This window comes from Pteropus alecto, unplaced genomic scaffold (assembly GCF_000325575.1).
Source record: "Pteropus alecto unplaced genomic scaffold, ASM32557v1 scaffold38, whole genome shotgun sequence".
In the NCBI taxonomy this organism is placed as follows: Eukaryota; Metazoa; Chordata; class Mammalia; order Chiroptera; family Pteropodidae; genus Pteropus; species Pteropus alecto.
Genome location: NW_006442512.1, coordinates 1,431,780 through 1,448,999, shown reverse-complemented (window position 1 = coordinate 1,448,999; position 17,220 = coordinate 1,431,780). Strand labels below are relative to the sequence as shown.

The following is a 17,220-nucleotide window of genomic DNA, read 5'->3' as shown; positions in this document are numbered from 1 at the left end:
GACACTGGTTAATAACATGATATGTTTGAAGTGTACATCTAATATGAAAGATAATACATCATCTGTATATTGCATTATGTGTTCCCCACCCAAAATCAAATTTCCTGTCATCATATATTTGACCCCTTTACCCTCTTCTACCTTCTCTATTCCTCCTTTCTTTCTGGTAACCACTAAATTGTTGTCTGTGTCCATGAGTTTTTATTTGTCTTGTTCATTTGTTGCTTTCAGTTTTATATTCCGCATATGAGTGAAATCATGCGGTTCTCAATTTTTTCTGTCTGATTTATTTCGGTTAGCCTGATAATCTCAAAATCCATCTATATTGTTGCAAATGGCAGTACTTCATCTTTTCTTATGGCTGAGTAACATTCCATTGTATCTCTATCGAAGAACATTTTGGTTGTTTCCATGTCTTGCAATAAACACAGGAGTGCATATATCTTTATAGATAAATGTTTTCAAATTTTTGGTGTAGATATCCAGAAGATGAATTACTGGGTAATATGGTAATTGTATTCTTAATTTTCTGAGGAAACTCCATACTGTTTTCTACAGTGGCTGTACCAGTTTACATTCCTACCAGCAGTCTATGAGGGTTACTTTCCTCCTACAACCTCTCCAACACTTGTTATTAACTTGTTGATATAGCCATGTGAGGTGTGAGGTGGTATCTCATTGTGGTTTTGATTTGAGGTTATGCATTTTTTGGCAAGAATGACACAGTAGTCAGTGAATCATATCAGGAGGCACATGGTATCAGCATGTCTTATTTCTGATAAAAGTGCCATTTTTGGAGGCAGGATCATAAGAGGAGGAACAAATACGGGAAAAAGATCTGGGGTTTCAGTTAGGGATGAAACTTGAATGAAGAGAAATCACACCAAAGTCAGTGCTCTGGGAGTGCTGGGCACTCTGGTAGCTGGGGACTTAGGAAGCAGGAAGGAGAAGGTGTCAGGTTGTAGAGGGGAAAGAAAGACAGTGGAGGTAAAAACAAGACTGGCTTTGCAATATATCTAAGTTGTCAGGCAGGCAAGGACTGGAACAAATTCTGTGGATTTGGAATCCAGGGGCTCAGCCGGTGCTCCAGGTCAGTGTTTACCAGGCCCCAGCCCAGGCCCAGGCTGGGACTTGTAATGAGCATTTTTTCCTCTGGGCAGTTAGAGGGAGCAGGTTTGGCTGAGCACTTCTGTTCTAACTTGACAAATGAGCAGTGGGTGTTGCATGTTCAGAGCTGCTGGCTAGGCTGCAAGAGGTGGTGGCGATGAAGCTGTGTGTAGGCCAGTAGGCTACCCAGCACCCACACTTATAGCTGCCAGCAGAACAACCTGCTTGATGGAGAATTAGCTCTACAAGTGTTAGTTACCGTGGGCGTGGGTGCCTCCAAGTGGTCTTTTGGAGGCACTACTGGTAGAAGTGGAAGCGGTGAAGGTTGGTAGTTGACTAGGGCTTCATGTACCGGCAATAGATTGTAGAGATCAGGAATTGTCCTTGCTTCTTAGATTCAAGTGACCCTGGGGATCCCTACTTTTTAAGCTAACAGTACTTTTAAGCTAGGTGTATACCTAGAAGTAGAATTGTTAGGTCAAATGGTAACTCTATGTTTAACTTCTGAGGAACTGCCAGACTATTTTCCAAAGTGGCCACACAATTTTACATTCCTACCAGTAGTATATGAGGGTTCCAATTTCTCCGTATTCCTGTCAATACTTATTATTGTCTTTTTGATTATAACCATTCTAGTGCATGTGAAGTGGTATCTCATTATGGTTTTGATTTGCATTTCTGTGATGACTAATGATGTTGAGCATGTTTTCATGAGCTTATCAGCCATCTGTGTATCTTTGGAGAAATTCCTATTCAGATCCTTTTTCCTCTTTTAAAGTGGATTATTTGTCTTTTTATTATTGTGTTATAAGAATTCATATATTCTAGATGCAAATCTCTGATGAGATATATGATTTGCAAATATTTTCTCCCATTCTGTGGGTTGTCTGGTTGGGGAAAGAAGACAAACACAGAGAGTGGAGTGGTTGGGGAGGAAGTGTGCATAACAGAGGCACTGTATGGGGAGGTCTACAGTGAACTCTTTGAGCTTCAGGGTTCCCCACCTGGGTATTGAGTGAACTAGACAAGCTGCTCTGACATTGCCATGGCTTTGCAGGCACAAATGGATGTTACTGTATACTCATTGCTGTGCATCAGGTATGTATATTAAGTGTCAGAAATTTGGCATCTCATGAGACCTGGAGCATGGAGTGTGGTGGGGGTAGCAGGAGGCTCTTTCTTAAGAAAGGAGACTCCATATTGCACATTTCCACAGGACTAACGGGTCACCTTGGAGGCAGCATGATGTGGCTTGAGAGCCAGACAAGACTTGGATTTAGATCTTGGTTGTAGTAGATGCTGCTACATAGTACCCTTCCCATACTCCCTTAGCCATTTCTGATGGTTTCTAAGTGTAAGCCCCTGGGATTTTTCTGCCTGAGGGCTTTCTCTGCTCAGCAGGCACACAGGGAAGTCTGGAAGTGCTAAGAACAGCCCTCACTCCTTAGTTTCCTCATTCTTTTGGTGGGACAACTGTGTTATATTCAACACTGTGTCCCAGAGGTCCCCAGTAAGATAGAGACACCACTGCCCACAATGGTAACCTGCTCATTATTGTACCTTGAATTGGTTTCCTTTCATTTCTTTGTTTCAACTTCCTCCACTCCTCTACTAGTGCTTCCTATGATAATCTCTCAAATAGACCATTCGTACTCACATCCTTATTTCAGTGTCTGCTTCTGGGGAAACCCAACCTAAAGATATTGGTTCTTCCATTTCTAAGATACATCCATTCTATTTCCTTGGGCAGATCACTATACCTCTCTGAACCTCACTTTCCTCATTTACAAAATGGATAAAAACACTTATTCATAGGACGGTCGTGAGATTTAGTATCTCTCTCAGACATACTAAGAGTTCAGTAAATGCTAGTTCTCTTTTCTTTTCAGTTATTTACTGGCCTGTAACATAGATATTCTCCCAGAAACCCTTGGTTGGACATGCTCCTTTCAGCCATAGTTGGGCAGGAAAAGACAAGCAGCCTGGAGCTGGCCCTGTAGGTGATTGGATTACTGCTCCCAGTTACTTGCTCCCTCCCTGCAATAGGATTAAACATCCCCTGTCATGCTTTGCATCCTCAAGAGGGAGCATGTCTCCCTGTCATCCATGCATTAGTCATAAGACATGCTTTGGTGAATGGCATTTGAGCTGACATGACATTCACATTTGAGAAGAAGCTTTAAATGTGTTATTGCATGATTTGGCTCAGGCTCTTTCACTCCCACTCTCCGCCATGAGAAAAACACGTCCCCAGAGCCTGGCACACAGTATGAACTAGCACTATTAAACACTTATTGTGTACTAGGCACTGCCCCATTTCTACACATGTTAATTCATTTCATCCTCACAGGAATTCTTAAGACACAGGTCCTATTATCATCATCATCCTTATTTTACATATGTGGAAAACTAAGGTTCAATAAGGATGAGTACCTTGATCAAACTTATACAGTCTGTCTTTTAGGTTCATATTTTTAACCACTGTACTATGTTGTTTCTTATAGGTGATCAGCAAATGCTTGTTGAATAAAAGTTTGTTTAAATGATTGTCACTACTGAAGCATTGTTCTCTTCTATTTACCCAAATTCTGAAGGCACAATACATTGGGATAAAGATGAACTTCTGACTTTGGCCTGGGCACCCTTCCTGCCTCAGTTGTTAGCCACATAGGAGTCCCTTCTGATTCTCCTGACTGGAAAAAAGGTCACTTGTGATCATCAGATGGGAATACAAACATTTCACCTGTAGGATCCACATGAACCACAAGATAGCTCCTGTAAATTCTACAGACCTCTCCCCTGTAGACTTCAATGTGGACCTCAGACTCCTATCTCCTGAGAACTCCTATCTTTCTTAGGCCCACATGGACTCTCCATATCTCTCCTGTAGGAGCCATTCTTGATAACTTCCTCAGGTTCCAATTCATTATCTCATTGGGTCCTCCGCATAGCTCTGTAAATAGGCTAAAGCTTGCTTTATAGAAAGGATAGAGAGAAGTGACCATGTGGGTGAATCAGGGACAGGATCAAGGCAGAACCCTGTTGTCCTGCCCATAGCCAATGATTCCTGATTGGCCTTGTGGCTAGACTATGTTCTTGCTCAACCTTTCATAGACCCTGTGGTTCCCTCCCTTTTCTTCCCTCTCCCTCACTAGTTCTTTTCTGCTTTTCTTCTCTCCTGCCTCCTTTCTATCCCAGCTGTGGGAGTGAAGCCCCACTCCCAGCAGGCCAGAGCCAGACAATGGGCCCTTATTCTGGGCAAAGAATCCCTGCAGTGTCTCCCACCCACTGAGGCCCCCTTACAAGCCCAGGATAGTGTGGGCAGTGTGGAGGGCAGGAGCCATTGGCTGGCAGGACAGAGGGTGGCCCTGGCTGGAAAGAGCCCACAGGAGGTTTACATTGTAAACACCACTCACAATAAAAGCCTGTCTTTCACTCTCAGCCCCATCTCCCCAAGCGGGTATCTCTCAAGCATCATTAGTTCTGGGTTTTTAAACATTTACCCTGGTCTCTATTTTTTTTTAGGTGTTCATCTCTGCATATCAGTCTCTTTCATTCTTTCTTCTGTCTTTTTCTTTCTAAGCCTCTCTCTTTCTATTCCTTTGTGTAGCTTGCCTGTCCCTATTTCTTACCTTTTCACTTCATCATGTTTTCTGTCCTCTCCCTCTTCTCTTTCTCTTTCAATGTCTTTTTGTCTTTCCAAATCCTGATCTCTCCATGTTTCTATGCCTTTATGTTCGTGGCTCTTCTCTCTTGTCTTTCTATGTCTAGCTTTTCATGAATCTCTGTGTTAGTTTCTCTATATCCCGTTTCTCTCTCTTCATGTCTCACCTCTGATTTTCCATCCTCCATCCCCTCTCTGCCATTTTGGATCTGAAGGACCTTCATCAATAGACATGCTCTCTTGCTCACAAAGATTTTAATCCTTTCTGGTAAATCCCAGAGGCCGCTGGGACCGGAATAGGAGGTTATTCTCCCCAGTTTACAGATTTGGAAGTTGAGGCTCTGGCTGCTAGTATTAGTTTCCCATCTCTGGGTCTCTTCCTCCTTGTCTTCTCTGTGCCTTTGTTCTCACAGTGCCCCCGGCCACCTGAATGGGCCAGGGCCAGAACTTAGCACCTTGGACAGCTCCGGCAAGGTGCGGCATTGGACTGACTTTCCTTCTCGGGCTTTGTATCTTTTCCGTTTGTTTTGGTGTCTTCCCCAGAAACTCGTTCTCTGTCCCCTCCTGTTGAGCTGATCTCTCCTTGTCTCTGCCATCCTGGAAAATGGATTCAATTTTATCCTTTTAATCGAGAGTTAATTTTCTGGTGGCATTGATGCCTTCATTCACTGTACTCGTGTGAATTTTATTTTAGATGCTGAATTTTAAATTTTCTTCCAATCTCTTTTTACTATCAATTTTTCACTTTGCTTAACCGGTTTTGGGCTCGCGGCTTGCGGCTTGCGGCCGGCTCCGCGCCGCATCGCCGGGTGCAACGTAGCTCAGCGCCGGGGCCTTTGGGCAGCTGAGCGACAACAGCGGGTAAGTCCCAGGCCTGAAATCTCGGAGAAGGGCTTTGCAGGGAAGATGGGCGCAGTGCGAGAGGGAGTCACCTCCTCTCCAGCTTTGCACCCGCTACGCTTCACCTTTGGAAGCAGCGGGCACGCGGAGCTGCTGGAGAGGTGGAGAGTCGAGGTGCCCTTTCCTGTTTGAAGTGGGAGAAGAGTGCCCCAGGTGCCCCCAGGCCTTTCAACTCCCACCATCCCCATTCTCAGCTCCCTCAGAGGGAACCCGTGTCTTGGGTGACGTCAGATCTCTGGATTCTGGAGCCTGGGCCTTGGGCCCTCCATCCCCCCACAACCCCACCTGACGTTCCCTGGAAACCGGCTTCCTTTTCCTGGGGATGGCTCACGCGGCCGGGTATGGGGGCGACTGGAGGCGAGGTAACTGGACTCTTTTGGGTTTTTCCTCCCAAGAGGTGCCTGCAGGTGGACCCAGGTTGTTACCTCCTCCGCTGTCCCCTCTCTTCCGTCTCCTGCGGGCAGCGGACCTTTGCTCAGCGGGTCTGAGCCGCCAGGATTTCGGCGGATGGATGCACTGGCTTGAGCCTGGCGTCCACCAGGGCTTTGGGGGTGCTGGATGTAGCTCATTTCAACGCCGGCAGGAGTCGGTCACGAGAATGGAAGTGAAGTGTTTGGAAACCCGTCCATGCCTCAGGGAGCTCCTGGTCTGGGGGTTGAGGGAACCGAGTAGAAACTGAGAATTCACCATTTCGGGCAGTTCCAACCGGTAGTGCCTCAGCTCTGAAATGGGGAGTTTAGGGAGGGCCAAGCGGACTTTCCGCCGACGTAAGAAGCCCAAGGATAAAGGTAGGAAAGAGCCAGTGAATAAGAGTCTTTCTGGAGAAGGTGAAATTTGGATGGGTAGAGAAGCAAGAGAGGGCATTACGGGAGAATGGTATGAGGAAAGACATAGAGGTGAGAAATAAGCACAGCTGTTAGGAAGCCCACGGGGTGGGGGAGTCTATGCCCTACCAGTTCTGCCTCCAAGGGGCAGGGCTCTGAAAGAGGGAGATAGATGGCTCTTACAGGGGCATTACTGGCAGAGAGATTTTGTTTTGGGCTACACAAATCTTGCTAGTTGAAATTTGATCTGGGTTTGGTGAGCCTGAAGGCAAAGTCCTCTGAGCTGAGAAAGGACTGTTTGGTGAATGGGCCACAGAAAGGGGGTTTTCGTAGAAGAGCTCTGATAACGGCCTTGGGTTCTGTTGCTATTTCTGTAACCCTTTCCCTGGCTGGCTGGCCACCTCTGAACAAGTTCATTTCCCTCTCTGGGCATCTCTTTGCCAGCACTTTTCTCTAGGGATTACATAATAGGATTAAGTATTGACCTCCCATGAGGAAGCTACTTGTTCTAGTTTAGAGCATTCCTCCCAGTTCTTTTTCCTTTTTCTTTCCTTCTGCCTCCCTCTCCCTGTTCCTCCTCCTCCCCACAGCATTTCCTCTATGGGCTGGAGTCTCTGAAAGTTTCCTGGAGGAAGTGTTGGACAGCAGGTTTGACAGAAGCTGTGGGCTTAGCCTGGTTGGGGAGAGCATCATTTGCTCTTCTCCCACCCCTTGGGAGGGTATCCAAGTCTTAAGCAAGAACATAGATTGACAGTGCTCTGTGTCCTGCCCTGTGTTGGGTCCCTCCCGGAAGCCCCATCCATGAGAAAGTGAGGAAGAGATTGGATGAGAATGAGTGACAACTAGGTGCCCAATAACTGGTTCAGAATTTAAGTAGTGGGATGTATAACAGGGATGTCTGGAAAGGCTTCCCAGGAGAGATGGGATGTGAGAAAATGGAAGGACTTAGAGGAGTTGACAGGGCTCTGGTTTAGGGGCACTAAAGGGGGTGGCTAGATATAACCTCGTGCATGAAGATGAGTTTTGTGGGAGGCAGGTCAGCCCGTGGTAGAGAAACAAAGCATAGCAGACAGGAGGTTTGTAGCTGATTGATACAAGGCCTGGAATGACAACAGTAGGGGCTACCAAAGAGTCATCATAGGGTAGTGATAGCAATGCCAGGAGAGTGCTGCTTTCTGAGCATGATTCATAGTTCTGGGACTTCAGGGTTGGGAATGGAATATGGAGACCAGAGGTAGAGCAAGTAGAGGAAACTTCCATCTTAGGCTCTGAGCAGGTAGGAAGAAAATAAGTAAGGATGAGGGGCTCACACTGGGGAGGAGGGAGGGCTGTGACCAGGGAGGGGTAGTGAGCAAGGAGCCCTAGAACCAGCCCCATATCTCTGGCCTGATCTGAGGCCAGACTTGAGTCCCTTATCTCTGCCATGGGCCTCACTCTCTGTACTGTAGAAGCTTCTGTCCTCCCAGCTTCACAGTAAAAAATGGAATAAATTATAATCTGGGTTTTAAAAAACAAAATTCAGATAGTATTTGCTAACTTACTGATAAATAAGGAGGTGCTTCCTTTTGTCTACATCTTTGGGGGGATATGTAGCACCCTCAACCCCCACCACCAACTTTATGAATGAGTGTCAATTGAGGAGAAAGCTGTTAACTTCTCCCGTTTTGCAGTCAAGAAATTTGGTTTGCAGACACCAGTCATTGCATCCCCCCGTGCCCACACACACAAGTATAAAGGCTAGCTCTGAAATAAGGGCAGGGCACCCTGGAGCCTTCCATTCCTGTGACCCCAGACTCCTGCAGCCCTCCCAAGCGTAAATTCTCTCTGGGCTAACCTTCATATACAAGTGTAGCAGTCTTGTCCTATGCTCTGGCCTTGAGATCTGGCTTCTCCTACAATGAATCCTATCTATACTTTGCTACACTGACTTCTCTATAACCCTGGGCACACCTTTGGGAGACAGCCTGGGACCAAGGACAAGGGGCAGACTGGAGCCAAGATTAGAGTCACTTCCTTTGAGGCTCCTACAATCCAGTTATTGCCTGCCCTCTCCCTGCTGTTCTTCCTTATTTTTTTGGAGGACTTCAGTGCTGGACAACAGTCTCTCACTTCACATCCCAGTATCTCATGGAAGGTGATGCCTTCTTCGGCTACCCTTTCTACCAGCCACACTTGAGTCTGGTCATCACTGGCATGTGGCTACCTCTGAAATCTTAAACTCCAATGTCCTCTGACCACAGTCTAACTTCTACTTTACCTGCTTTGGGGCCCCACAGAGATCTCTACTTCTCTGACACTTTCATTTTCTCTATACCATGAGCATCACACCTTCTGTGTCCTTTCTGGACCTCATGTTCCAGGATTTTAACCATTCTCTGGCCCATGCCCTCAACTATTCTGCCACTTTGCCCGTGTATTCCAACTCAGCAGCAGACATTCCAATTCTGGATTCTATTCTCAGAATGTAGAAAGCTTCAGGGGTGGAGGGGTCGTCACATTCTAGGGCAGTCTAGTTCTGCTTCTGTGCAGGGTCTCCAGCCTCAGCTGTCCCTCCATCACTTTCTCGAAACTCTTCCCCTCTTTCCTTCAGGTTTTCATTCTATTCCATGGGAGGAGTATTACAAACTGGGCTACTCTCTCAAAACCCCTTACTTACAAAAAGGGTGATTAGGGGATTGGGGGAGCGGTGGAACCACACTCATGTTTCCCTACTTCTTGATTCCAGTAAAGGAGGGCTCCTAGTCTAATGTGCCCACTCTGTGCTATGGACACCAGCCCTCTGTCTCCCCAGGTACCAATGTCCATTGGCCATTTCCCTTTCTAACTGTACTAGCTTATAAATATGTTTAAGTCTCCTATCTGGAAAAATATTTCTAACCTTATGTCCTCCACTAGTTGCTGCCGTTTAAAACTGATGGCTTTGTCTTATTTTAAAAGTAATAAATGACCACTGTAGAAATTTTAGAATATTTTTATCTCACTATCAAGAGATGACTAGTGTTCATCCTTTGGTGTATGGTGTTTGAGTTTCAGCGTTGTCACTGATATTGTGTGTGTGTATTAAAACGAAAACCAAGTTTTTTGAAAGACTGGTTTGCTAGACTTGTTCCTTCTTCATTTCTCTCATGTTTTCCTCATCTCCTGGCAGCCTGGCCTTTACCCTACCACTCCCTGAAGCTGTGACCCCCTAATTACCAAATCAGCCATGTCGTGCCTGACTGCTCCATGACTGTGGACATTGTTGACCAGGTTGACCAGTCATTAAAAAGACTGAGGTAACCTGTATTCATTGACATGAAAAATTTTCATGAAATATTGTTGAGTGGAAAAAAACAGCATGTGTAAAATGATCTCATTTTTGTCATATATACATTAAAAGCAAAAACCAAACACTTAAAGGTCAAACTGTTAAAGGGTTGGGCTTTGAGAAAGTGGATTTTGGAAGGACTTTTATTTTCTACTTTATGCACTTTGATTTTTTTTAACTTGCAGATATTTTTATACATAGCCGAAAAGCAGCATATTTTCATTTGATTAAAAAAACTTTGAGGCTATGCTTTCTAAAAGAAGAAGAAGAAACTTTCAGTGGCTGGCAAGACTGAAAATAAAGCTAAAATCCTGCCCATAACCTTTAAGGCCAGGATGACCTGGCCTCTCCCACCTTTCAACCATAGTTTTGCCTTTTCATCCCTCCTTCCACTTTGAGCTTCGTTTTTGCTCTACTTCTTTCTATTCCTTGAATATACCATGCTGTTGCTCTCCTGACCTTCACACCTGCTTTCTTGATTTGCTTTTTCCCTAGCCAACTCTCAGTTATCTTTCAAGATTCACCTCTGTGAAGCCCTCCCGTTTTCCTCCAGGCAGACCAGGGAGGCGCGCCTCTGTGTTCCCACAGCTGTTTGTACTTGCTCTCCCACAGCACTTCTCAGGCTGTGTTGTAATTGCTCATTGACTTAGCTGGGTCCTCTACTCTTACCTCCTCTCTCTCTACTCCGACCTGTCTCTAATATTACAGAGAAAATTGAAGTAAGTCCACAGGACTCTCGCATCCTTTCCAAGGTCTTTAGCTTGCCTGCATCTACTTGCATCACGTTCTCCTTCCTACCTGTTAATATCAAGGTTTGTTTCACCTCTTGCTCTGGACCCTGTGCTCCTCTTTTCAGGGGTTTGCTCCATTGGTTAACCTCTATCTATTGTAATTTCAGCTTTTCCATGGATCTCCACATCTCTAGCTTATTTCCATGTTAAACAAGCAACTCTCAGCCATAGCCTTTTCTGGACCCCATATTCTTCCTAGGTAGTACCCTATCTCTCAATTCTCTCCCTAGGTATAGGTGGCCTTCTTCAAAGAGCTATCTACACCAGCTCTCAGCTTACCTGTTCAACTATAGATCTAATTTGGCTGTTATTCGCACCCGCACACCACCAAAACAATTCTTGCTGGGGTCACAGATTACTTGATGTTACTGAGTATAATGAACATTTTCAGCCCAGCCCTTTTCATGCTGGGCTTTTCAGTGGCATGTGTCATATTTGTCCACTGTCTACTCCTGGCTTTGGAGATTCCATGCTCTTCTGGTTTTCCTCTTGTCTCATTGTCTACTCTTTTTTGTTCTTTACCAGCTCATCTTCTGCCTGACTTTTCATTTATTTATTTTTTGAACAGTTAATACATTCACATAATTCATAATTTGGAAAGATATCCCAAATTTCATCAATTCTAAAATGAACATTTTTATATTTTTGAAAATATTTTAATGTCTGTCTTAAATTTTTTGACATCTTACAATTACAAGTTGGCAGTATTTTTTTCTTTCTTTTGCTAAATAAAATAATGATCTATGGTATCTTGGATTAAATAGTATAAAGATGCGTAGTAATAATTCTTCCACCTGCTCCACATCTATTCAGTTTCTCTGTCCCCCAGGGAGCCACAACTATTATTTTATCCTTGATATCCTACTAGGGATTCTTTGTGTGTATATTACCAAATACACATATATATTTTTCTCCCAATTTTTTATTTTGAAAAATTTCAAAGCTGCAGAAAAGTTTAAAGAACACTGCAAAGAACACTTTAAGGTACTTCACCTAGATTCTCCAGTTGTTACTATTTTGCGACATTTGCTTTATATATCATGGATCTATCTAATTTTTTGCAGAACTGTTTGAAAGTAAGTTGCAGACACTACACTGTACCTCTAAATACTTGAGTATGTATCTCCTAGAACAAGATATTCTCCTCTGTAGCCACAACACCTAAGAAATTTAACATTGAACAATGATATTTACTATGCGGTTTATATTCAAATTTCTCTACTTGTCCTAAAATGTCTTTTATAGCTGTGATTTAAAAATCCAGGATTCACTAAAGAATCACTTACTGCATTTGGTTGCATGTCTCTTAAGTCTCCTTTAATTTAGATTAGTCCCCCTAGCAATTTTTGTCTTTCATGACATTCGTCTTGGAGAATTTTCCACAATCTCATTTTGTCAGATTGTTTTTCATAATTATTTTAACATTAAACATTTTAGTAACAATGCTGTGTAGATAGTCTTGTGTCCTATGTGTATCATGTTAGGAGGTATATAATGTCCTTTTGTCCCATTATCAGAAATGTCCTTTTGTCCCATTATCAGAAGTTTGGTCACTTGGTCTGCCAGGTCCTCTCATTATCAAAGTACTTTTTCTCTGTTGTGATTAATAAGTAATCTGGGGGTTGGCACTCAGACTGTGACTCTCCTCTTCCCTAACCACCTTTCACCCAATGGGTTAGCAGCCGTTGATGTTCCTTGCTTGTATCAGTTCTTGCACAGGGATTGCAAATGGCAATTTAAAAGAATTCTGTCATTCTTTCTATTATGAGAACTTTCCCTTTCCCCTCTCCTTTTCTTTTGTGCATCATCATGGACTTGTGTGTTCTTTTTATTCAATGTGTTATAATCCATGACTAACATTTATATTTTTCTTCAACTTTTTATTTTGAAAACTTTCACTCTAAGGAATAGTACAAAGGACACTTATTTAGTTTCATCCAGACTCAGCAATTGTTAACATTTGCCACATTTGCTTTGATTCTGTCTATATCTATCCCTCCATCATTTCTTATTTTATGAAATATTTGAAGCAAGTTTCAGACATCATGACACTTTACCTCTAAGCACTTGAGTACATATTTCCTAAGAATGAAGACATTCTCATACATTACCTCGGTACCATTATTGCACCCTAGAAATGTATCATCGATACAATAATATTACCTAGTTTAGAGTCTATATGCAAGTGTTTGTTATTTCACTGATGTCCTTCGGTATGGGTCCAATTGAGGTTTACGCATTGGTTTTTGTTGCCATATATCTTTAGTTGCCATTAGTTCAGAGAATCCCATATCTCTTTAATTTTTTTTTTTCTTTTAGGATGTTGGCATTTCTAAAAAAGTCTAGGCGAGTTTAGGTTTTTCCAATTGTTTCTCATGATTAGATTCAGGTTAAACATTTTGGGGCAGGAATACTGCATAGGTGATGATGTGCCTCCTCTCAATGCATCACATAGGGAGGCCGTAGCATCCATTTGTCCCATTACTGGTGAGGTTAAGTTTGATCATCTGGTTAAGGTGGTGTCTGCCATGTTTCTTTACAGTAAAAGTTCTTGTTTCCTTTTATAATTAAGTCATCTTTGGGCTGGTACTTTGAGATACTATGACTCTCTTTCTCCTAAATGATCTTTTGCCCAGTGAAAGGTTTAGCATCTATTGATGATCCTTGCCTGACTCAACTATTTCCTTAGTGACTACAAAATTGAGAAATTTTTCTGATTCTATAACTTCTTCTACATTTATAGCTAGCATTCTTCTGCAAAGAAGAGCTTTCTTTCTTCCTTCTTTGCTCTTGTTTTAAAAATAAGAGTGTCATGCTGGACTCGTGAATTATTTTTTAAAATTTATTATGTTATATTATTGTTATTATTGTTCATGATATTCTTAATTGTCCCAAGTTTGGCTGTTGACATGTCCCCATAAGTTGAATATCTGCTCGTTTCTGGCTCCACAAGATGTTCTAGACTAACCTTGTATTTCTTTGGCTTGGGACCAGCCATATATATACACATATATATGTATTTTTTTTTTTAAAGTCATGAGTTCATACTGATACCTCCAATTCAAATCCAGTAATCCAGTATTGCTGGGCTCTTTTTCACTTTCCCATATTTCGTATCCTATTTTCACATTCTAACAGTGAGAACCCAGGTTCCCAACAACATTAGTACATTGACTCATATGCTTTCTCCTACAGTACACATTACAAAGTTTCAAAATCACCACATTGGTACCAAGTGTAACAGTAAACTTGCTAATATATAAGATATTTTTCCATTTATTCTTGTCCTTGAAATATATTCCTCTAAGAGAACACAGAGTACTATAAGTTACTTGGCCAGTTCTTTTTCCAATGTGGTAGTGTTATTAATTTGCTCTACAGTTAGTTTCTTTTTTTTTGTTTTTTCAATTTTAGGGTTTACTTTTCTTTCTGGTGTAAGTTTTTGAATATGTTTTTGAATATAAGACATTGTATGTACAAAAGTATGGAAAAATCTTTACCCAAAGCAGTCTCACTACTCATCTTAGCCCTTCCATCATGTAAATGACCAATTCATTAGTTTCTGGTTTTCTCTTTCTATGTTTCTTTTGCAAAAATAAGCAAATTTATATGCATGTTCTTATTTCCCCTTCTTCCTTCATAAAAGGTAGCATACTATTTATACTTGTCTGTATTTTGTTTTTTACTTGACAGTGTCTCCTGGAAATCATTCCATACCAGTTCATAGAAATCATTTTCAATCTTTTTTACATCTGTGTAGTATTACATTGAATGATGCACCATTGCAAAATTGTGTCATTTTGAATAATGCATATTTGTTGTTTCCTATTTCTGGGTAAATAAACAGAAATAGGATTATTGGGTCAAAAGGAAAAAATATTTTTATTCTCTCTTCTTTTTTAAAAATACCAAAGGTAGCATGTTATATAGACTGTTCTACATCTTGTGTTTTTTTCAATGACTAGTAATTGTGGAGATCTTTCCATATCAATGTATTTTTAAATAGCTGCAGAACAGTCTGTTGTATGACTGTATCATTTATTTAATCAGTCCTCTATTGATAGGCATGTAGATTGTTTCTAATCTTTTAGCATTGGAAACAATGCTACAATTAATGCAACTGTGTAAGGGTATTATATCATGTAGGTCTCTATCATGCCTGCCATTTTTCCTTTTGTGGTAGATGTTTTGTATTTTTATATCTGTATTTGATTTCATATCAAAAAGGGAACACAAAAGATAATAATTGCCCAAACTTGTAACTGGATCCAAAGGAATATGACTGGAACTCTAAGATGGTTTGTTTTTCTTTTTTAAAAGCAAACTTTAGTTGAAGTATAACAAATAGGAAAGTGCACAAATTGTAATTGTAAGCTTGATGAATTTTCACAAAACCAACAACTCTGTGTAACCAGCATCCAGATTCAGGAACAGACCATTACCAGCACCCCAACTTGTGCTCCCTCAAGAGTAATACCGTCCTGACTTCTGACACCATAGATTTGTTTTGCTTGTTTTTAAACTTTATAGACATCTCTACCCAACTTTTAATTGTTGCATTGACTTAGAGCTTAGACCATTTTCTAATTTTGATTGTGTGTGTGTATGTATGTGTATGTGTATATATATACACACACATTTATATCTATATATCTCCACCAGAGTTACTGTACTAGCAAAATGATTGCTCATTTAATTCCTTGGCCTTAACTCACTTAATGTTTGTCTCATTGCAGGCCCCCTCCTGAACTCCCAACCAAAATATCTTTATTGCCTACAAGGTAGCCTGGTCTGGGGGTCTCAGGGCACCTGAGACTTGGTATGCCAGTAACGCAGCTTCTTGTCCTCCCAGAGACCCTGTGCCTCTTCTCATGGGTGCCTCCTATGATGAGGCTCTCCATTAACAGCCCCCATTTCCCAGTGTTTAAGCTGGCAGGAATTCTTCTTGATTGCCTTCCTCCTCCATTTCCAAATCTACCTCAGGTTCCCTTCAAACTTTCTCCTAAGGGCCCCAAGCATCAGTCCTGTGCATCTTCCCTTTCTAGCCTCACTTCTGCTGCTTCCTCATTTATACTCTGCTTTGGCCACAGTGGTTTTCTTTCCCTTAAAAGTGTGAGTTTCCTTCCTGCATCAGGGTCTCTGTGAGCTTTCTTCTCTTCCCAGAAGGCTACCCTGCCCCAACCAACTCCTCTCTGTTCTCCAGGTCTCCCCTTACTGTTTACATTTAATTTCCATGACTCTCCAGACCAAGTTAGATCACCTTTATATATGCTATGTATATTTTCATAGCAGCAATCCTTTCCTTTTATACTAACTGCAGAGGTTATTGACTGTTTCATGCAGAGGGCAGGGACCACATCTGTCTTACTCATGCTGTCTCCCCAGTGCCTGGTAGATTATAAATCTCCAATTAGTGAACAAATGACCAAAGGCAAAGGCTGGAGAGGTCGGAGCCCAGCCTATGACTGAGGCCAGGAGTCTGCCTTGTTAAGAGTCAAGGAACAGAATTTCTTCTTTGATGTCTCTGGTCCCTTCAGGGCTTCTCTATCATTTGCCTTTCCCTGCATGGGGTTCCCTCCCAGGTTTCTTTCATACCCTTAGATGGGGTTTGCTGTGGACGGACTTTGTGCCTTGAGACAAAGCCCGGGAGCACCTGGAAGGAGGTAGCTATGGAGTGGTGACTCTGTGAGGTAGGAGCTACCTCCGTGGTTCGTCCCATGGTGGGAGCAGAGTCCTGCCCCAGGGACCTTCCAGCTCAGCCAGGGCTGGGAGAGGGACCTGGCTGGGCTGGGTCATGATCCTCATCTTTCTCTGGCTTTTCTTTCATTCCAGTTCAGGACAAAGCTGAGGGCAGGCTGCTGGGCCAGCTGGTGCCATCATGGCAGGTAAGGAGAGGGTGGGTCATGTGGGTAGGACATGCAAGTAAGCATAAGGTGGGTGGCCCTCTTCCTGGTCCTCTTATTTGCTGTAGTGTTTGGAGGTCAGGTTCTTTCTGTCCTCCTGTCCCCAGATTTTCCCTGGTCCCCCAATGAGGCCTGTCTATCTAAGACCCTCAACATGACAGTATCTAGCCCTCTTGTCAGACCACTGAACCTGGGGACCAAGGATTGAGCATCCTGATGTACTGGTCTTACAGGCAATCTGACTGATGAGCAGCATGGGTGGCTCAGCCCTTGTCTCCTCTGTCACCTTGCTCTGTAATACTCTGAGACCTCTTCCTTCTGATTTCTGAGTTATCTGGTTTCTGAAGGCTCAAGTACAGAGTGCCAGAGCTGGAGAGACTTTTAGGGACTATCTAGTTCAACCCTTATCCCACTGGATAAACTGAGGTCTGGAGAGGGGTGGTGACTTGCCCGAGAACAGAATATTGGAGAAGAGGCTAGAACCCCCATTTTCAGACTCACCCATCCAACTTCCTCACCTGGAACTGGCTCTCTGCTAAGGAGCATGCTGCACCCTTGATGGACAGCATTTATTGTTTTTCTTCTGAGAGGCACTGACACTGCCTTAGAGCCTTTGGTTACTTTGGGAACCTTATGCAGACCCAAGCAAGCAGGGATGGCTAGGTGGGGATAGCAAAGTGGCTTGTGGCCACAGGGGCCAATGGGGTAGCCCAGGCTAGGGAAA

General features: G+C 42.9%; 1 protein-coding gene across 2 annotated transcripts in view; it reads left to right on the top strand.

Annotated features, from left to right (window-relative positions):
- The first annotated feature begins 5,517 nt into the window (after positions 1–5,517).
- SCAMP5 (secretory carrier membrane protein 5) overlaps positions 5,518–17,220 on the top strand; it is a 20,037-nt gene continuing 8,334 nt past the window's right edge. The window contains exons 1-2 of one of the 2 annotated variants that reach the window (XM_006922611.3): positions 5,518–5,632; positions 16,426–16,478. In XM_006922611.3, the coding sequence (XP_006922673.1) occupies positions 16,472–16,478 (7 nt within the window). In that variant the 5' untranslated portion in view covers positions 5,518–5,632; positions 16,426–16,471. Of the gene's footprint in view, positions 5,633–5,718; positions 6,034–16,425; positions 16,479–17,220 lie in introns of those variants that run through there. The other variant, XM_015597743.2, reaches the window with a different exon arrangement.